At 33.0% G+C, this 23,051-nt stretch overlaps 1 protein-coding gene and 1 pseudogene across 1 annotated transcript; one reads left to right on the forward strand and one right to left on the reverse strand.

The window, feature by feature from the left end:
* Positions 1 to 10,372: 10,372 nt before the first annotated feature.
* Positions 10,373 to 10,930, reverse strand: LOC145565697 (cell wall / vacuolar inhibitor of fructosidase 1-like). Its single transcript, XM_081625612.1, has one exon. The coding sequence runs from the start codon at positions 10,928 to 10,930 to the stop codon at positions 10,373 to 10,375; it is 558 nt and encodes a 185-aa protein (XP_081481738.1).
* Positions 10,931 to 20,730: 9,800 nt separating this feature from the next.
* Positions 20,731 to 22,176, forward strand: LOC145565698 (uncharacterized; annotated as a pseudogene).
* The last annotated feature ends 875 nt before the right edge of the window (positions 22,177 to 23,051 follow it).

Raw genomic sequence — 23,051 nt, forward strand, 5'->3', positions numbered from 1 at the left:
TACTGCCCTCAAGACCCGACACACACGAGGTCAGGTTGCTTGGTATAATTTACATCTTCTAACTTTCGCTGAACATTAAAGAATAACCTTTCTTCTATTTGGCTACAAGATTCACTCTGAATACAACCATGTCCACCAGAATCATTCTAAATCCCAAAGGAGCACGAGCAGATCTGCTTCGGGAATGGTAAATGTTATATAAAATCATTCTATCGGCAAATAAAAACAGGTTACCTAAGGCTTCCTATTTTGTTTCATGGTTAACTTATATCAGCATGTATTGCAAGATAGGCAAGAAAGGATTCTGAATGTCAGATACCCAAGCACTGAAAAGAAAGTTGTTACAATAGCTGAGCTAAGAAGTAAAAAGGTCCTCAATTCACTGAACTTATTATACATGGGAAAAAAAATCTCATAATACATAGCATTTAGGACAGCTATATATTTGCCTATTTAGTAATACCTTGTTAACAACATTGATGCAGGCAGCTAATGCAACACCAGATGAAGTAGCTTGGATCAAAGTCACAATTCCAGAGGCTGACTTACAGAGAGTGAATGCATACATAGGATGTCTTGGCTGTGGAAAGCGGTCACACCTTGCACTTGGGACTCGCTTCCCTTGCATTTCTTGCAGGAAGGCAGACACTACTGCTGCCCATAAGTATACTTTTAGCCCACAGTTTAGTTTTTTTAAAACCTCCATAATTATTATACATAAACTAACACTTTGTTCACCTGACATGTGTACTGTTATAGAGTTACTTTCAAGTTCGAAGCTGTTAATGACAGTGGTACAATGTCATTTACAACTTTTAACGATGATACAGAGAAACTTTTTCGAAAGACAGCAGCTGAAATTTGGGATATGAAAATCAATGTAAGGAATCCCATCACTGTTATGATCTTTAGCGTTATGTAGTTTTTTAAATTTTTCCAGCTTTGTATATGCTTTTGTGAGTATAATTGTTCATCATGATATGCATGTACCGATAATTATAAATTCAAAAAAAAAAGGGGGGGGGGACTGTTTGATTACAGTACTTTCTGTTACTTAGTCTTTTATTCTCCAAAAAAAAAGGAAACAATTTTGCCTTCTTCACATGCTGTATACTGATTATTTATGCATGGTCATGAACATTATAGGGAAATTGGGAAGCTTTTAAAGCTGTACAAGACAGGCTATCAGCAGAGCCTTTTTTCATTCAAGTAACTCCGACTCTAGAGTTAGCAAGGAATAGTGTTTTATTATGGACACTGAAATCTGTCGATGTCGAAGGTGCACCAACAAGCAGCGACGTGCCAGGTTCATCATCTTCTAATCTGAACAGACAGCAGTTTCCTTCTACAGCTGGTAAGGGACTGCCAGCACCACAAATGGTCGGAACTGATGTTGCACCAGCTGCCACAGCTAAGGACCATGGTAAAGCACCCGTTGTTCCTAACTTAGAAGGTGATACTGATTACAGTGAGGAGAACACGGAAACAACTGATGAGGTTCTTGCTGAAATAGCCCAGTTTCATGAGTTCAAACTAGCTTCCCAAGCATTTGAGAGAGATTGCTTTGATGTCCCATTCCAGCCAGCAACTAAGGGCATTATAATTTCTGAAGCACCAGCACCAGTGAAAGAACTTCCTACATGGGCCACTCTTGGTCGCACTCGCAGCAAAGCTAAGAACAAAGAGCCAATGGAAGCTGATGATGCGCAGGAGTCGGATGATGAAGACCAGGGTCCAAGGAAGAAACTCCGAACAACCCTTTTCAAAGAGAATGCAGAAAAAGACAAGTAACAACCAAGAATCACCTTGAAGTCTTCCTACCAGCTTGCATGTGAAGCCAGTTTCAGAAGTATAAGTATTTGCCTCCTTTTGCTTTTAAAATGTTAGAATGAATCAAGTACTATAGTATGGTACATTGCTAGGGTTAAGGTTAGGTATCTTTTGGATGTTTAGAAAGAACATTTTGGACATCGTGTGTTCTCTATAAACATCAAGTGTATGTACAGCACTAAGCTTTGTAGTAGCAGCTAATCTGCAGTTATGTCTTAGAAAGCCTTCTATTATGTACATAGTACTAGCAAAATAAGTATGATGTATTACCTTGTATCCTTAAATCAGGATGCTTATCTATAATATAACTTGGTTATTGTAAACTATTTCTATTAAGCTTTAGATGCATTCTTTGACACTTTTATAATTTTTTCCCTCATCCTAATTTCATATTCATTCATGCATATTCAGTTTCCAGTAATCGCAGACTACATTTTACTTCATATATGTTTAACAATCGTGCCTTTTTGGAGAGTTGTTTGAAATCCTTTTTCTTTCAACACTTTTGGTTTCCTTTTGTAGCATGCAGGCCCTCATTTTACAGTACAAATCAAGGCAGGAAAACAGCCATGGCTTGCTGCACTCACCTACATTCTGATGCTTTTCAGCAAGACATGAACACTGGTAATTCTCTAGCTATTCTTGTTGCATTAATTCATTTTACCTATCAATCTCACTGCCTAGAAACTAATTATGGAAAGAGTGATTAATAACCTAGGTCACATGTCACATTAGAGTTTTAATATGCTTCTGCAAATGTTAGATGTTCCTAATTTTGAGTCCTGAACGATTTCATTTTTTCACAACCGTGCAGTTCACATTTCCATTTTAGGTGCTTTCGAGCTGCACTATACTCAGGCCTCTACAGAAATGTTAATAAAACACCTATGCATTGACAGGTGCCACCATGGCTTTCAGAACCCAGGTATGTAAAATATCCATGATAGTTGAATTTTTAAAACTGTCTTGTTTGCTTTTCATGTACTTTGCCCGCTGATAATTTTCCGAATATACAATAGAAGAATTACTGGAGTGTTAAATGACTAACTGAGTAAATATATCTAGACTAAGATACAAAATAGCTACAGGCAAGTTAGATATTCATGGCTAATTTCAAATTAAAATATCAAAAGATAGCAAAAACAAAGTGAAGGAAGTGCTTTCTAGAAAGAGAAGCTAACCTTTGTCTAATTCCATTACATTACATAAGGAAATAATTCATTCTAAAACAAATCTACTGCCCTTATTAATCTCTTAACACAATAAAAGCAAAGAAAAAACACACAGTCTTGATAGCATAGCATTCTAAGAAGGCAGATTAGTCAACCTATTACACCAACACTAAGTCAACATCAAAGACTATGGAATTTCCTTGTCTAAATTTTATCAACGCCCCTTCATCTACTTGGACATTGTAGTGATCAGTAAATTTCTTTACACCATTCTTTATTGAGCACTAAATAATCGTACTCCCAGCCTTGGTAATCTTCAACTGAGCAGTAAACTCTCTATCAAAGTTCTGCAAAGTGATATATGTAGTATCAGGGAAATCCTGAAAATGTTGCCTAGCAAAATCCAGCGGAACATTCTACCAAAAAACACACCACACAAAATAATATTAGCAAGAATACAAACAAGAAATGCATGTTCTACAAACTACCATAGATTAAAAGAAAAACATACTATAACTCCTTGCTGAATATACGCAGCTGAAAATATGAAAAAGAAATACTCTTCATGGCAGCTAGCAGCAAGTTGAGTGAGCCAAGCATAGGTCTCAATCATTTTAGCTGAAGATCCTTGAACAGTTGGTCGCCGTCCACGTTTTTTATAAGAACTGCTTGAGCCCTCAGAATGTTTTCCCTTTTGTATCTTCTTTCCTTTAGCAGTTTGAATTCGGATTGTGAATGAACTATCCCCTAAATAAGTGAAAATTAGGATATCACCTACTTCATCCCATTATCTTCCACAAAATCAGCCCATCCTGCATCAAGATATGTACTCCAACCTCTACCACATTCTTCATGAACTAAAGTAACATACCAAGATTCATGACAGCCATTTATAAATAACTGAATATTTAAAAAGCCATCATCTAACACATCTCCAAAACCATCAGGGATACGCTGCACATATGACAATATTCACTTATTATGAACACAATACAAAGTACTAACCACACATAACAGCTAAGCAAAATATACGCGACATGCACATCAGAAAAAGGCAAAAATGTAGGCAAAACCTAAAACTAAGCAAATCCTACAATAGATGGACATCAAACACTAACAAAGACAGTTTAAATAATTTCATACCAGCTTATCATGTTGCTCTTTGTCATTCTCATACCGAACTGTAAACACAACTGGAAAATCTGCCATGGATTTTTTCAACAAGACACTTATTCTCTACAGCACCTACACAATAATTTCTGTAACAATCACAAAATTCCCATGTACTTGCTAACTGATAGAAAATGCTTCTATATATAGACAGAAAATATGAACTTAAAACTGCTGTACTGTTACATATATTAATGAGAAAATAAAAGGTCATTAATATCATAATTTACCCTGAGAAAGTAATTGAGAAATAAGATTCTATATCTCTATGTTTCTAAAGACTTCTTGTCTTCTGTGAAAATAATGAATATAATGATGATTGAATATCAAGCAGCTGTTAGGTACAGAATATTAATATCACTTATTTGTATTTTCATACACTTAAAATTTTAAAAACCAGCAATACTGATTTCATCCATGTCTAGTCTTTTATCACTCTTCCAAAAGTGGATTCCCTCACTATATAGTCTACTAAATAGGCTTTACAATGACATGACAAAAGATGCTTAGATATTCTTTTAACTGACAACACGAATAACAAGCAAATATAAACTAATAACTTTCGACTCATATTTAATTAATTCGAATATATAACAACAAAGGGTATTATCAGAATGTAGAAAACCTTTAAAATTACAATATAACATTACATGATATCCTATATCAATTCACAAATTGAAAAATATATGGTAAAAGAAAGATTACGATAAAACAACAATAGACACTAAGTTTGAAACACATTAACCTTACTTTTGCACAATAATTAAATTAGTCTTACAATACAAGCATGGCTATGCTAGGCCTTTTTAAAAATATATCATCGAATTTAAGATGGCTCAATGCATTTTGCACTTCTAACACACGTCCACTAAAAGCACCATCTAGGTTAAACTTCTCCATAAAAGGCTAGAAATGTTTCGTAAATAAATAACCAAATAATCTAATGTCGTTAATGTGGTGCTAGCTGAAACTCGAATAGGAGAGGATATCCTTGACGATAAATTACTAATCCACCTACACCACTAATAATATGCTCATCCTCATAGAAAAGATTTACGCCGTTCCTCAGGGAACAACCAATTATTACATTTCCTTGTCGAGCAATATGCAACTCGGCACACCATTGTTTAAGTCTGTGGCGGATTAGAACAACAGTACTTGGCTGCATACGTTGAAAATAAATACTTGCAAACGATGCAGGAACAACCTGTAGAAATTATCAATTTTTAAAAATTAGCCCTCACAGATGATGTGTATACCTCAAAAACTGAAGACCAATAAACAAGAAAAAAAATAGACTGTACAGTTACACTTACAAGAGTTCCTTCACTGATGTATGGATCACGGAAAATAGCTTTAAAAGATGGATAAGAGCATCTTTGTTGCATAAGCCTTAAATGGACTCCGAGCTCTGATCTACTTAATGGAAGTATTCTTGCATTTGTAGCACTTTGTGGTATCAATGCTGCTGGATATGTCTTTTCTTCACCATGAGAGGCATATATTCTGGTATGAAATACGCTATTACCTTTGAAATACATTATTAACGTGTCTCCAACTTCAATGTCATTATTTTCGATGAAGTTTTCCCACCCTTCATCCAAGTACATGCTGCTAACTTCATTACCATTCACAACTTTGTGAATAGTCACAGGCCATGAGAAACCTTCTGCACCCCGATAGATATTGACTACTTCACACTGATTTGCTAAAACTTGATGATATCGACTAGGAATTTCCTAAAGACAAATACACAAGCAGTAAACCAATTAGTAATCAATTAAACATAGGTGACTGAAAAGCATTTTACCGTAAACAACATTCCATACTACAGATTTCTGATGTTCTTGATCAATGCTTATAACCCATTTCATTATTGCATTATTGGCTGCCTGCATAGAAACAGCACACCAAATACATATATAAGAAAAACTTTAAGATTAGAATAGTAGAATATATATCTTTCTCTACTAAGCTTAGTAAGCATACCATTATCATTCAGTAATATTATCTCTTACAGCAAATCTCAACACCTTTTATATTCAGACACTCCAGCAAAGCTTAGTAACAATAGCCACGGGATTCACAGCAACTGTAGCCATGTGAGTCTCTATAAGCATCAGATACACTAAGGCTCTGCCAAATTTCAGATTCTATATCACTGTGAACACCCTAGCTTTAATAATTACCATGCTGCAGGATATCTTTTCCTGTTATAGATTCTCTTTATATGTAACCTGCTGTATTAGCCTAGCAAAAGCAAATAAACACACATGCAATTTAGACGTTCTTGTAAGCTATAGATATGAAAAAAGAACAACAATAGATTTTGAATATCTATCTATAACCATGATAACCTCACTGTTCTAAAATAAACTCAATAGTCAAACAGATTATACTTTATAATAGAGCAATATTACCTATATCTACACTAGCAAATAGATTACCATTCAACAAGAAAAACCCTACCCTATGGTCCCAGAAGAATGGACGTGATTCCAATTACTGAGAAGTATGCCATACATCTCACATAGTGCAGTTTCTTAACTTCCATTTGTACCAGGATCGAAACATGTCTTTTTATGTGGATATTTTTACAAACACTGATCTTGTCCATTACTTTAGATGTCTACAAAAAAGTCCCTCACCATATTTTTTTTCCAACTACCTCTTATGTCAAATATAAACTATTACATTGCTACTGTATTAGTACTCTGAGTTTTTTTGGCCACGTATACATTAACAATTGCCATCTAATATGTTCAAGAGCACAAAATATATAATAAGAGCCATCCATTTTTCATAAAATAAAATTAGATCTCATAGTACTTACACCCTAACTTCCTTTACTAATTACAATAGATATTCCAAAAAAAAAACCAATTACTAAGCCCTAACCTTAATTCCAATACTTCTACAGATCTACTTAAACTGAATTTTTAATGGTCAAGCAAACCTGTGACTCGCACTAGCATTCCTACAACAAAACCCCAAAAACCCTCTTTAATTACAAACATAATACACTTAGTCATATATTTTCATAGCAAACATTGACGAATCTTCACTTGTTTCTTGATCAGCTTCATGATAATTGCTTGTGCCAGAGTCCAATCCGCTGTCATCATCATCATCATCATCAGCAGCAGCAGCAGTATCATCATTATTGTCCTCACTCATCGAATCAAATGACCCATTTGCCTTAACAGCACGTTCTTCTTCAGTTTCAGAATCAGAATTCGTACCACTTTCCCTATCTTCATCGGTCTCTTCATCTTCCTCAGACTCTTCCTTTTTTCACTATTCTCTGTTTCCTTTTCTGCCTCACCTCTTTTTTTATTAGTTTGATTTTCCCCTCTATCGCTGTCTGATTCAATGACAATAACTGGCCATTCTCCACAACCATCAACCTCAGCTTCTCTTTTCCTTTTATTACCCTTTTCTTTTATCGTCTCAACCTTCAACGACTCTTTTTGTAATAATTCCAAATGTTTGTTCATCTGGTCTGTCACATTTTTAGCGTAGAGCCGAAAGCTTGCGATATTTTCTGCTAGTGATTTCGTTTTATTTGACCACCAGGTTGATGGTGTGAATGATTTCCCAGAGGTAGTTGTGCTATCGGTACTCGCCATTGTTTCAAGCGGAAAATTAAAAACTCAACCTCACACAAAATTCAGCTTTGAATAAATAAAAAATAGAGAACAGATAATGCAAGCCACAATAGAGCTACAAGAATAAAAACAGAACAATACACTACTCAAGAACACAATGACCACTCAGAAACGCATAAAGCAATTATGACAAACTCTTGGAAAAATAAACACCCAATGACTTTCCAAATATAGATGTTTAGAACTTTACCTATTGTACCACTTAAACTTTAAAGTAGTCCAAATATAGAACATACCATTTCATAAATTTTCTTATATATACGATATGTATCAACTACCATTGTCTGGTGTTATTGTATATCATTTGCCTGATTGGACTTCGACAAGAAATCAAGGGTGCACAATTCTGTAGCCCAGTTTGTAAATTTTATATTTTAAGTCGTTGCTTTGTCAAAAAAAGACCACATTTCATTGACACCAATATTTACCTCGAAAAAAAAAATTAAAAGACTAAATACATAGTTCGAAATTAAACTATATATTATAAGATGCTTTTAGTTTTACAACCTACACATAAACTCGTATATAGCCCCAACAACAATTCAACGAGCCTTGCTTAGCTTACCGTCGGAGGAGCACGCGCAACGCGCGTGCTCCAACGACTAGTTTATTAAAAAGTAATAAATATGAGAGAAAATAAATAATAAAGTTTCATATGTCCTCAACTCTGATCGTGCATTAGTCATTCGGTAAGGATGGACTATTTTTAATGTTTGTGCAATTTTCATTGTGCTCTAGCCACTAGGAGTTGAGTTTTAGCATATGTCTAATCTCATCGATATTTTGTCCAAAAAAAAAAACTAACTCTCATCGACAACCTGAACATACTTCCTTTAAGTTTAAATACCATTCTAAAATCTTTTAATTAATTTCCAATATATAAGAAGCTTGAATAGTTTTGTTTGGTTCTTTTTAATAAGTTTGATTCTTTTTCTTTTTTAAAGAAAAAATTAGCGGTAAACACAATTGAATTAAAATTTCCAGTGAAATTAAAAGAAAATAGTTAAAAATTAAATAAATACGAAGTATATGTATAACCTTAATTCTCTAATTGGTGAGGAATCTTAAAAGGTCCCCCTTATAAATACGTGAAAATCCTCCTTATGGAAGATTCATCACTTAAAAAATTCTCCGTACTCTCTGCCTAAGAGAATCTCGGCGTCCCAAAGTAAAACCAAAGACAAAATTGTGGTTAAATAGCTAGAGTATAAGCAATACTATATTTAATTTTCAATGTGGGAATGTTATTTATTTTTATATTACAGGAAATAACATTGCAAGTAGGGATGACAATGGGTTCAGGACGCTACCCTAAAATATGGGTATTGGTCTAATTTTTTAGACTCTATGGGTATGGGTATAAGTGGTGTCGGGTAGATTAAGGGTTTGGGTACAATGTATTTAGACCCGGACCCTACCGAGACCCTTCTCGCGAACCCATCAAACCCAGACTCGTACTTATACCCGCCTAATTTACTAAATCAAAAAAATTAAATCAAATAATACTTGTGAAACCCTAAGTATGTAAGGAGCTTATAGCCGCCTTGCTGCATATCCCACATTTTGTTTCACCAGTCCAAAGTTCCAATTTCTAAATAAATAAACCTTAAGTCTTCAACTTCAGCACTTCACCACATTTTGTTTTGCCGAGTTGTCGGTCTCAGACTCTTAGGCAATCATCCATACCGCCGGTTTTATAATTGTCTTATGAGTTGTCAAATTTATTGTTAATGTTCTAATGTATTAGTTTTATTTTTTTATTTTTTGCATGCTACGTGTAATCGTACGTTAAAAAAATTGATTAGAAATTAAGGGGAACAAAGGTAAAAGACCCTGATTGGACCCTACCCAGACCTTGTTAGACTCATAGGGTCTCGATAAAGGTTTAAAAATTTTAGACCCTAAGGGTCCAGGTAGGTTATGGGTATGGACATAAAAAATATAATCCGAGCACGAGTCCCTTGTTAATTGTTTTTTTTTAAAAAAAAAAAAACTCTTAAGGATAGTGTGTGGACATTTTTATACCCCTAAAACTATTTTTTACATATTTTTTCTCTCATTAACGCTGCTAGCATCTAAAGATATAACATAACGCTAAATCGAAATAACTTCCCGAATATGGTTTGCTATAACGTGTACATCGTACCGTTAGTCACCCTAGTAATTGATACTATAAAAGTTATGGCTATGTTAATAGTTTTTTATTTTTTATTGGATGGAGATGTTAATAGATGTTATTGGTACAATTATTGTTGTTAATAGAAGTGGGGTTAGCTAGTTTTGGCATACCAGTACAATAAGTTGAAATCCCACATTGATACGAGTAGGAAATATAATTCAGTTTAATTATGGTTCTCTATGTTTGAAGGTTACCTATCTGCTATAGATAGGTAGCTTGTGTCAATATTGAATTCGATTGCCTTCAGCTAGCTGATGTGCAAATAGCCATCCAGCAAGGATGGACTAATTTTTGTTTTTTTTTAGTATATATCAAATTATTATATTGGATCATAAGATTGTAACAATATTAATTTAGAGAGGGGGAGAGGGGTGCGTAAACATATAAAACACAATATCATAAGCAACATTGGAAAGGTCATCCATTGCTTTGCTATCAGCAGATATGGGAGACTTAATTGGTGCCTCAAAGCTCTTCTTACACAACTCCACATTTGTTGGTACCGCGGCCATGGAATCTCGAGCAAAGCCATAGTCTCTATAGGACAAACCTTCTCGTACTTCTTTAAGCCAATTTATTATGATTATGTTATACCTCTCAATGCATGCTTTGAGGAGTTTCTTCTTCGGTTTATCTATCATTCGATCCTTAAGGAGACCGGAGATGTGATCTCGGGTTTTGCTTGCCTCATCGTCAACATGGGATACCATGATGGTGGCTAGGTCTCTCATATCTTTTGCATTACCCGTCTTAGGATCTGAGTTTAATGTTGTAACACAAAGATCGTAGTTATTTGTTTGCTTGCACGTTTGGTTTATTAGCAATATTAAGGTAGCATTTTCACCATTTGCTACAACTATAAGATGCGCAACAATACTAGCTATTATTAAGGCTTTACAACTTCCCTCCATGTGTTTGCTTATGCCTTAAAATTTACATATGCCTTAAAATTTACATGTGCCTGCAAGTTAGATAACAAGACCGTAATTAGCGAATAATAATGACTCGTATAGGAGACTTTGGAAAATTTGGTGGAAAATTTTTATGATAATGTTTTCATTCCAAGTTGTCATCATCTTTTTGTTCTTTTTTATGCTCTCTACTCTCTAGTACATTAGCCTCTAACTCTCTAATATAAGGGCCTGTTCACATTTATTGAATTGAGATGAGCTGAACTGAACTGAACTGATTGGAGCTGAAGTGAACTAAAATGAAATGAATATTTTATGAGAGAGGGAAATTAGGAGTTGAACTGATTAGACCTGAACTGAACTGATTGGAGCTGAACTGAACTGAACTGAAATTAAGTAAATGTGAACAGGCCCTAAGTCTATTTTTTTTTTTTTTTGAAACCCTAATATAAGTCTATTTTTAATCTCTCTTTTGATATTAACTTACTGGTGGTAAAATACCAAAAATACAAAAAAATAATAAAAATACGTGATTATTATTACTAAAATAAAAAAATTAAAAAAAAAAAATTTAGGTGATTATTACTAAAAATGACAACAATAGTAGCTGATTATTTTCTATGCTTCTTTTAAGAATTTTCTTTTTTCAAAGATGATATTTTTAATAATTGTAGTAATGAGTTGAAAACTGTGCAAAAAAAAAACAATTTGGACATATAAAAGAAATTATAGGGATTAATTTTTATTATTAAAATCTTTTTTCATGTATACTACAGAGTACTAAAACATCTACAACGTATACGTATAAGAAAATAGACAAAGAGAAAACCCCATACATAAAAATTATTAAAATAATTACATACATATCATTTTTAGTAATTAACAAATTCTTGCTCTATTTCTTATAAGTTATAACTATATACTAAAGGTAGATAAAAAGTGATATGTGTCGATTTCTGGTTAAAAAATAATCCCACCAAAAAATTTCTCTCATTTTTTTTAATAAAGTATCTTAAAAAACAAAGATCTTAGAAAATATTCATTTTATTACATTTTTTTTTCTATTCTAAATCTTTCACATTTTTTTGTTAAAAATAAAATAAAATAAAATCTTCCACATCTTTTATATTAAGAAAAAAAAAATCAATGTAATGCAATATTTCCCTCCCAAATCAATAAGTTTTTTTAGCAACTACTAATAGAAAAAATAAGCACATATATTACTAAAAAGATATTTATATTGATATCATACCGGTACAACCTAAAATTTACTATTAGAAAATTTTAAAGAATGTAAACCTTTATCATACTTTTTAAAGAGAATTACTTGTAAAGAAGTTATTGGATTTATAAATTATTGATTTATAAATTGTGCATTAGTGGTACTTAGCTAGTTCTATTATTCTATTATATATATGAAAATTTTCAATTTTTCCCGCTTTTCAATGCATTTCATTATAATAGCATATCTAATTATGCAAATGCAAATTTATTTAAAAAAATATACTTTTATTTTTTTTTGAAAAGATATACAAAGTATATTAATAACATACACATAAGTACATATATCTAATGTATAAACCACAAACAAAAACATTGTTTTTTAAGCTTAATAATTTTTGTTTGATATGCAATAATAATTTTGTTGATTTAAAAAATTCTACATATTTAAACATGTATCCAATGTTATTCATGTGGTCAAATTATAGGAACTGCATTTTCTGGAAAGTTGGAAGGGAACAAGTAGCAAAGGCTCATGATATTGCTAATATGTGTAGGTCTAGTTTGCATAATTTTTCTACCTAGTTCTGTTTGGTTTTAGTTGCTGTTGTAAAAAAAAAAAAAAAAAAAAAAAAAAAAAGAAAAACGAATTATAGGAAATTAGAGCAATACAAAAAACTTACCAAGTCTGAGCAAAGGTAAAGAAAAAATTCCCAACAACACCTACGGAGGATCAAAGATGAGCAAGAAGTAAGAACGGGGGAAGGGAGTGTATAAGAGAGTGGAGAAAAGAGAGAGATTTTTTTAGAGGGGGGGGGGGAGGAGAGGGGGTTATAAGAGCAACTCCAGGCAAATTAATTGTCAAATTAGCTTGTCATGCCACATAAGCTTTTAAGCTAATTATCTTTCTAGAGATTTGAATTCCAATGACTAGCTATTAGCTTACTATTTAAATTATTATTCATTGTTTTCATCTTAATTAATTACTAATTTACTTTTAACATTAATTTTTTTAGCAAGTTTTCTTTTTCTGGCAAACTATATTGGCAAATCTAATTTGTTTGGCCAAGGCGCCAAGCTAATTGCATATATTCTAGCTCAGCTCCAATGGTCAAACTAGTAGTTAGAGACTATATAAAATTACAAGCAACTCCCTAATTACAATCATTGAAGTTGCTCAAATCATTATTGGTATGAAATTTAATTAATTAATTAATTGTTGTTGACACACTTCCCTTTTAAAAAAAATTCTAGTTGATACTTGATATGCTTCCTTTTGAAAATAAATCTAGTTGAGATGCTTCCTTTTACAAAAAATTCTAGTTGATATGGTTCCTTTTACAAAAAAATTAATTGATATGCTTCCTTTTTTAGTTGATATGTGCTTCCTTTTTTAGTAAATATATGCTTCCTTTCTCAAAAATCTGAGTAGTTAATAATATGTTTCCTTTTCTATAATCAATAAAAAAAAAACATTAAAATAAGAGGGGATTTTTCTGTATGGCTGGTCATACCGTATAGTCGGGGTTACTCGAGTTACTCGGTCATGGGTTAATTGAGTTACTAGGTAAGGGGTTACTCAATTCAAGTTACTCCTGACTGAACCCATCAAGTAACCCCTGACTGAGTAATCCCTTAAGTAGCCTCTGACCGAGAAACCCCTAACCGAACCCATCAAGTAACTATGTTCACGAACGCGCTCGTTTGCATCTTGAGTATAAATTCGAGCTTAAATGTGTTTTAATTGGGCTTGATTAAATAAACAAGCCCTAATTTATCATTAAAAATGATTTTTTTTCAAGATTTAATGCATCTATTTAACTTATATAAGATGTTATTTTTCTTTATATAGAAAAAGGTAATGGCAGAGTTTTCATGCCTATATGTGATGAAATAATTAGTACTTTTTTACAAATATGTATGAGAAAAAGATATATAATTGATTGAGTTTTATTTAGGCGTGAAAAAACTTATAAATGAACTTAAACGAGTTGTTCATGAACATTATCAAGTCGAACATGATGTTGTTCGAGCTTTGTTCATCTATTTGGCGAGCTTAAGACTTTTGTTCGATCAGGCTTGTTTGTTAGCTTAACAAACTAGTTTTGATCCAGCATTGAGCGATCTTGTTCGCGTGGGAGTAGTTCACGAATGTATCATCTCGTTTACACCTCTATTTAACGATTTTTTTCACAAGATATACAATGAGGAAAACAAATAATTATTAATGATAATATGAAAACATATAATAAAATATATTAATTTTCTTTTGTGAGTGAATTTTGAACGAATAAAGTGTATTGTAACACCCCCAAATTACTCTCTAATATTAACAATAATAATCCAACTTCAAGGAATAACTTGGGAGTATTACCGCCACGTGATTACGTAAGGCTTAACAGAGTTTTGAAGCGGAAAATAGTACTTATCTTTTATTAATAATAATAGTAATAGTTTTGAACACTTCTGGAGCAACTAAAACACTGATACTATGTTTACTAAATTAAACTAGGTGATCACCGCCCATCGTTCCCAATGCAGCATATAATTCACGTCGTCTGGTCGCCATTACCTATCTACTCATCATTAATGATAAGTAGGGCCAAGCCAAAACAAAAAGAGAAATACGTATTAGCCAAAATGCTAAGTACATACAAATGCTAGACATGTAAAATTAATTTAATTAATTAAACATGCTTTCGAACAGATTTGACTTTAATAAATCATAATTTATCCAGACCATTCATGAATAGAAATTCATGTATAAATACTTGTCAAAAGAACCAATTTCCGAAATAACCAACTCTCCAAAGATAATTCCGAATAGGATGGCTCAATCCATATTTTCATAAATCATTTTGCCATCTAAGTGTGCACACCCCCCAAGCTAGTAACTCCTTTACGTAGTGCTATCAAGGGGAAAGACTAGATCATACAAAGTCAATAGTCTTCAACTTACTCCGCATAGTGGGAGTTAAAAATCCAAAGATCCAAGGAATAAAACCTGATAAATAAACTTTCCAATATCCCATACTCGGGATAATTTAAACAACTGTTTAAACATCTTGAATATCAATACAAGTTTGAAATCAACCCTATAAAATATTTAAACATTTGAGATCGAACAATTAAAACATGTTTCACTGAAATATATTTCTCAATCATTTAAACATCGTTCGAAATCACTTAACATTTCACAATCATCTAAACATGGTTCGACATCACTTAACATGTAAATCACGTTGCATATAAAAGTAACTTTATAAAAGACCTAGCCACGTATACGTACCTTGATCTTTGCACACAAGTACGGGACTCCTACTTACGAACACCAAATTCCTCCTACAACAAACCAATAATTCTAATCAAATACTTTTCAACCCATAGACACGAGGACTTAGAATACCGACTTTGACTAGTTGTGCATGAACAACTTATTATTATAACCCTTTTATAAATTTAGTATTTGCTTTCACAATTTAATATTAATATTAATAATAATAATAATAATAAGAAGAAGAAGAAGAAGAAGAAGTAGCAGTAGTAGTACGTAGATGAGAGCAGTAGTACTCCGTAAAAGATAACTAAATATGTAAAGTAGTAGTAGTATGTAGCTTATATATGTAGTAGTTGTTAGTAATAATAGCAAACATCAACAACAACAACCACAATAATAATAATAATAATAATAATAATAATAATAATAATAATAATAATAATAATAATAATAAGGTAGGAAGAAGAAGAAGAAGTAGCATTACGTAGTAGTAATATCACATTATCACTAGTACATGGTAGTAGTAGTAGTAGAAAGTTTATATATGTTGTTTGGAACTTACGGTCAACAACAACAACAACAAGGAAGGAGGGGCTGCGGTGGTCGGTGGCCGACGGCAATAGGTGGCAGCAGCAATGGTGGTAGTGGTTATGGAGGAAGGATTTGAGGCTAGTGAGAAAAGGTAAGAAGAGGAAACTTGAAAAAGGAAGTGGAGTGGAGTAGCTTTGTTTTCCATGGCTATTTATAGAGCATTTTTGGCACTATTTCAACCTTCACCATTAACGAAGGAGGCAAGTGGGTGGTAGTTCCCTCCTTGCCGACATAGTTAAATTTTTTTTTTAATATAATAATAATAATAATAATAATAATAATAATAATAATAATAATAATAATAATAATAATATTGGAGTAGAATGCTAATAGGTAGGTTGACATACCATTTTTGTACATATGAATTGATCTTGTGAAAAAAAAAAAAGCAAATTTGGTATTTTGTCGTCTAAATCGGGTACAAAGTGGTAACGATTAAAATCTAATTTGGATACGACAAACTTTAACTTGACTCGTATAATTAAAATCTTTATAAAATATAGGTATAAAATTATCTTCGTAAAATCATATAAATATTTTTGTATGATAAAATATTTCGGAAAATCCATATTTAATAATCATTAAACGACTTAAAAATACGGGGTATTACATGTATAGAATGATTCTGATTTATTACAAATGGAAATGTTTATAATTTTCAAATTAAAGTTTATAATTTGCAAATTGCGGCTTTTTAAAAAAAATTGCAATTGTAACCCAATAGTATTAGTAACTTGTTAATAGGGGTGTAAATGAGCCGAGCCGAGCCGAGTATTAGCTTGTTCATGTTCAAGTTTATTTAACTTAGGCGAGTTCAAGCACGATCCCGAGCTTTCGAGCGAGCTCAAATTTTTGTTCAAGCTCGGCTCATTTAGTACACTATATGTTCACGAACGGTTCGTGAACAACTCGTTTATTTAACGAGCCTTTCATGAACTAATATAATAATAATCGAGCTTCTCCAATAAATGAGCTTTGTACTTTTGATATTTGAAATTTTCAAAATTAGCATAATAATTGAATCGTAATTATAAATTTAATAACTAAATTAAAATTTTTAAATAAATAAATAATTCATGAACATAAATAAACGAGTAGTTCATGAATATAAATAAACGAGTTGTTCATGAACTTATCTGAACGAGCATGTCTATCTCCGTATTCAAGCTCATTTATTAAACGAGCTTCAAAATTTATACAAGCTCGACTCATTTATTAAATAAACATACATGAACGAGCTTCAACCAAGCCCGAACACGAGTAGTTTATTGATCGGTTTGGTTCATTTACACAACTACTTGTTAATTGTCACCCAATTCATTTTTTTCCTCGATTTGCATGCTAAAAAATGTTATTATTAAGGTTATAGGGGTCATTTTAGATCTTAAGGGTCCAAATTGAGCTCGAAATTGACAAAAAAAACTAACGTAAATGCCTCGTTCTGTTCAGTTCTGGGTGTTTTACGTTCAAATCCCCTCCTAATTGTTGTTGTGGAGGGTCAAACAAGTTATCCTTCCTACCAAATACAGTCTCAATCACCACTGCACCAACAGTTAATTGGTACTCTATAATTAATTGTAAATTGTGTAGGTTAAGAAAAGTAGTTGCAAATAATATTTATTGTAAACTATTTTTCAAAAAATAAATAAATAAATAAATAAAATAAAATAAAATAAAATAGAAGCATTTAGGAGGATGAAAAATTATTTTGGAGATTCTTGGTAGGTAGATATTGCAAGTTTGATTTTATGTAATAATTTAAATGCAAATATTTATCTCCTATTAGCCTAAGTCAAGCAAAAGTAAAACAAGTTTATCTCCTTAATCAATTGAGCAAGTTTATCTTCCTCTGTTCATTATCTACATGCCTAGTTTATTTTCTTTTTGGGATTTCAAAACTACACGTCTATTTCTATTTAAAGAATGTACTTTTTGATAATATTATGTCTTTTTGATGAGTTGTCATCAATTTTCTTTTATTTTTTTGTACTTTTGACATCATTTTCCAACACTTTCTCTCTATCTTTATAATGATTACCAACTACCTTTTGTTTCTTTATATCTTTATAACCTCACATACACATATATACTTCCCAATCATGATTTTTAAGAGCATCCCTATCAATGAGGAGAATTTTGCTCATGAGCAAAAATGGTGAGCAAAATTGCAATAATAGCATCCCCATCAATGAGCAAATGGAAAAATGCTCATGAGCATAATTGATTTTGCTCATCCTATGAGCAAAAATGAAGGTGAATAGTAAAATAGTGGGGCCCAGCAACTCTACTAACTGCCGTTTTTTTTTTTTTTGCTTTTGACACCCTCAAAACGACGCATTTTGGGTTTGTCTTGTGAAGAGCAATCCCCAAAACGACGCGTTTTGAAGGGAGGAAAGCAAAAAAAAAAAAATGCAGCTGCTGACAGGGGCGCGTCAGTCCAGCCAATGGGAAGCCGACACGCGTCCCTGTCAGCTTGTTCCTCCAATCAACAATTGTTATCGTTTTGCAACGGTAATTAATTTTAAACGGTAATTTGGCCGTTTAATAAAAAAAAAAAAATCATCAACGGTTATAATTTTTTTTTCTCTACAAATAGAGATCCTTTTTGACATATTTTGGTATAATTTCAAAAATCACAAAAAACACTCTATATTACTTTTAATCCCATTTCTAGTGAGATTTATTTTATATTTTCTAATATAAATTTGAGAAAGGTTTTTTTTTTTTTTGGTTTATTATTTTTAATTAATATTTTTAGTACTCTAATATTTTTAAAAACGTTATTAATGATATTTTAAGTAGCAATATTTTGTTTTACTTTAAAAAATCCAAAAAACTCTTTATTATTTTTACTCCCAAGTCTAGTTAGATTAATTTTTCATTTTCTAATATAAAGTTCAATTTTATACTTTAACTACTTTTTTCCTCAAAAAAAAAATATAGTTAATTACTTTTTGTAGTACTAAAATAATTTTTAAAACGTTATTAACGTTATTTTTATTTTTATTTTGGTGCGCCTCTGAAGTATTTATTATTGTTTTTAATTTATTTATACAATTTAATGGATCCAAACAACCCTAATTACAATCAACTTGCTCAACATTTTTCTGATTTAGGTGATGATTTCATCACTAGTCCAAATTTTCAATTATTCCTAGAAAGATTTGGAAACCCTTCTTCTCAAAATTCCGTTCATCAACCAACACCTCCACAAATTCCTAATAATGAAAACACTTATTTTGAGCAACAAACTCCTTCCGTTACCGAAGGGAGCAACTCTGAGTACGATGTCAGCCAAGAAGAAGCTGTTCCGGAGACACCATAGTACCCTCCACCACCTCCAAGGATTCCGGCCAATCAACCACTTGCCAAAGCGAGTCGCATTTGGTCGGTTGCTGAGGATGAAGCTCTAATTGGGTTCTACCTTGAACTAAGTGATGATGCGCTTCGTGGTACGAGCCAAAAGGCATTCGAACTATGGCGAAAAGTTCATGCAGCTTACTGTAAACTACAAGCTGAGAAACCGCATATTCTCCCGCCAAGACCTATGAAGAGTTTGGAGACACATTGGAGAAGAATGGCGGCTGATTTGCTACAGTGGATTAATCGCTATGAGGAGGCGGGCAAACTCCCTGAAAGCGGAAGTGGTTACAACGAAGCCGATCGAATTAAAAACGCTTCCAAATTGTTTTATATCTCCTCTAATCCACAACATAATTTTGCATTTCCACATGGAGTGGAAATGGTTAATAAAGATCCGAAGTGGAGGACTAAACTAAGATGGGGTCTGTCAAAGGAGGAAAGAAAGGGTTGCGGTGCCGATGATGAGGAAGATAGCAGTGGAAGTAGGAAAAGGTCTAGGGCGGAGAGTGAGAATGAAATCAGTACTGATGGATTTATGTCCGGAGGATTACCACGACCAGACGGTGTCAAAAAAACGAAGGCTAAGCGTAAGGGCAAAGCAGTTGCTTCCGAAAGTGCAATATTGAGCATTAGTGAACAGATAAAGGCGTGTACTGAGGTTAGAGAAAGGGAGGCGAATTTACGACAACAACGGTTGGAACTTGATAGAGAAAAGGAAAAGAGGAAGCAAAAACAAGTTGATTTAGCAGAGAAGAAGATGAATTTTGATATGCTTCAATCACTTTTAGCAAGGACAACACCACTCACTCCAGCTGAAGAGGCCCACAAGGACGAGTTACTTCAATTAGTCTACGGTAGAAAATGATTGTATTTCTTTAATGAGTTTATTTTTAATTAGTTGTATTCTGAGTTTAGATTTGTTTAATTATTTTATCTTTAATTAGTTTATCTTTATTTTGTTCAATTTTAATTAGTAGTATTCTGAGGTTAGATTTCTTTAGTTAGTTAATCTTTAATTAGTTTATTTTTTATTAGTTGTATTCATGTCCCTTGTCTTATTAGACATTGAGTAGTCATATGTCTTTCATGTCAGTTGTCTTTTTGTATTTTGAATAGTCAAGATTCTTTTCTGTCTTACTATCTTTAATCACTCATGGAATTGTCAATCATGTTTCATCACTCATGGAATTGTCAATCATGTTTCATCACTCATGGAATTGTCATTAATATTTTTGACCTCTCATTGAGTGTTCATGCTTATAAATAATAGTGATACCATCTACGCAAAACACAATATAATCCAACTCCTCAAAAATATCCAAACACCCGTAAGTAACAAGCAAACACAATGTTTTCCATTAGCTCAACCTCCAGCTCATCTGATTCTGATCAATACGTAGAATTTGATCATTTAGTTGACGAATTTGTCACAACCCATCTACCAACTTTGTTGTATAACAACCAAACACAACCCCAACCCGTATCCGATGTTGAATATGTTCCAGAGCGTAGAGGGGATACGGATAGAAGAGATAGGGAAAAGGGGCATGTTCAATTATTTAATGATTACTTTGCGAGTAATCCAGTTAAACAATTTCGGCGTAGATTTCGAATGCAACGACCTTAGTTTTGTAGGATTATGAACAAGGTGGTCGAGGGGGATCAATTCTTCCAGCAGCATAGGAATGCAGCTGGAAGGCTTGGGTTATCACCGTTGCAGAAATGCACCGCTGCGATTAGAATGTTGGCGTACGGTACCTGTCCAGATGCCGTGGATGAGTATCTGCGCATTGGCGAAACTACCTCCAGATTGGCTTTGCAACATTTTTGTCAAGGGGTTATTACACATTTTGAAGCTGAATATCTCAGAAGTCCCACCGACGAAGATTTAAGGAGAATCTTGCATCAAAATGAAATGCGAGGTTTTCCCGGTATGATAGGTAGCATTGACTGCATGCATTGGGAATGGAAGAATTTCCTATGGCTTGGAAAGCGCAATACGCAGGCCGTAATAAAAATGCAACCCTCATTCTGGAGGCCGTTGCAGATCAAGATTTATGGATTTGGCACGCATTCTTTGGAATCTCGGGATCTTGTAATGATCTTAATGTCCTTTACCGTTCTCCGGTCTTTGATGATGTTCTTCATGGTCGGGCACCTCCAATTCATTTTACCGTGAACGACCAGAATACAAGTTGGGCTATTACTTAGCAGATGGCATTTACCCAAAATGGGCTACTTTTATTCAAGGTATAACACTTCCACAACTTCAAAAGGATAAATTATTTGCTGATAAACAAGCTGCAGCTCGGAAGGACGTTGAACGGGCTTTTGGGGTTTTACAAGCTAGGTTTGCCATTCTACAACAACCCTCCCTTGCGTTTAACGAAGACATATTGTGTGACATAATGAAAGCTTGTATCATTATGCACAACATGATTGTCGAAGATGAACGACACAACTATACTCGGGCCGAAGTTTTAAGAAGGTACTATGAACAAGATCGCCCGCAAATTACAAGACCCACTACAAGTGCTACAGTTAACAACAACGAGCCTTTTGAATTCAATGTTGGCCGACCGCCAAACGTTGATTTCGACACGTACGTCCAGAGAAGAATGTCACTACGTGATAGAGACGCTCATGTTCAATTAAAAGCGGATTTAGTGGAACACATTTGGCAAAAATATGGTTTTATTAATGAGTAAAAAAAAAAAATTTGTCGTAAGATTACAAATTAATAGAGTCTTATGTAATCGTACGTTAAAAATCTAGGTTCGTTATTGGTTTGTAGTATTAAATGTAGTCGTACACCAATAAAATTTTATGTTGTATTAAATTTATAATTAATTAGCGATTAAAATTTCAATATTATGAATTAATATTTAATAATTGTATTAAATTAAATAATAGTATAAGTGCAATTAGTAGCCCTAAAAATTCATTTAACCAAAACATAATAAATAATAATAGGGTGATGTGTAAGAGAGACAAATATTGGTGGGGTATGTGAAAAAGTAGGAGAGAGATTGATGAGTATTTTTTTTTTGCTCACTAGTGGAATAAAATTTGCTCACAAAAAATGCTCATGAGCAAATTTAGTTGGGAAGAGAGAGAAAGTGAGTAGAGAGAGAATGAGGAGAATTTTTTTTGCTCACTAGTGGGGATGCTCTAAGGAATCTATAAATTCCTTAATTTTCGTTAAAAATAAGAAATAGGTATATAAATAAGGGACAAATAGAGAAATGATCAAGTGCACCGTGTTACACGGTAACACGGTGTATCAATCATTATATCCCTTTTCATTAAAAAAAAAGTTTCTAACAGTAAATAAAAAGTACTTTGCAAATAAAATTTAATATTCATAAGCCAACTACTAAATTACAAGTAATAAAGAGATACAGTAATATGAAAAAGTTTCCATGTGGTAAATTTGCCGTAAATGAAATAATATATTATATGACGAGTGGAAAGACTTTGACAAAAATTACAAGCTTTACTTGAGAAATCAGCCTTTTAAAATAAAATAAAAGGTACATATGTTGGGCATCTATCAAGAGTAAAGTAATTGATGGTAGTGGTGTTCACCATTGTTTTTGTTGTGGGCACAAACATAATAGGGTGGTTGTGCTAGACCTGGCAGCAAGGGGTTTAACTTGGGATTGGGAA

This window comes from Chenopodium album, chromosome 10, assembly GCF_948465745.1.
Source record: "Chenopodium album chromosome 10, dcCheAlbu1.1, whole genome shotgun sequence".
NCBI classification, from domain to species: domain Eukaryota; kingdom Viridiplantae; phylum Streptophyta; class Magnoliopsida; order Caryophyllales; family Amaranthaceae; genus Chenopodium; species Chenopodium album.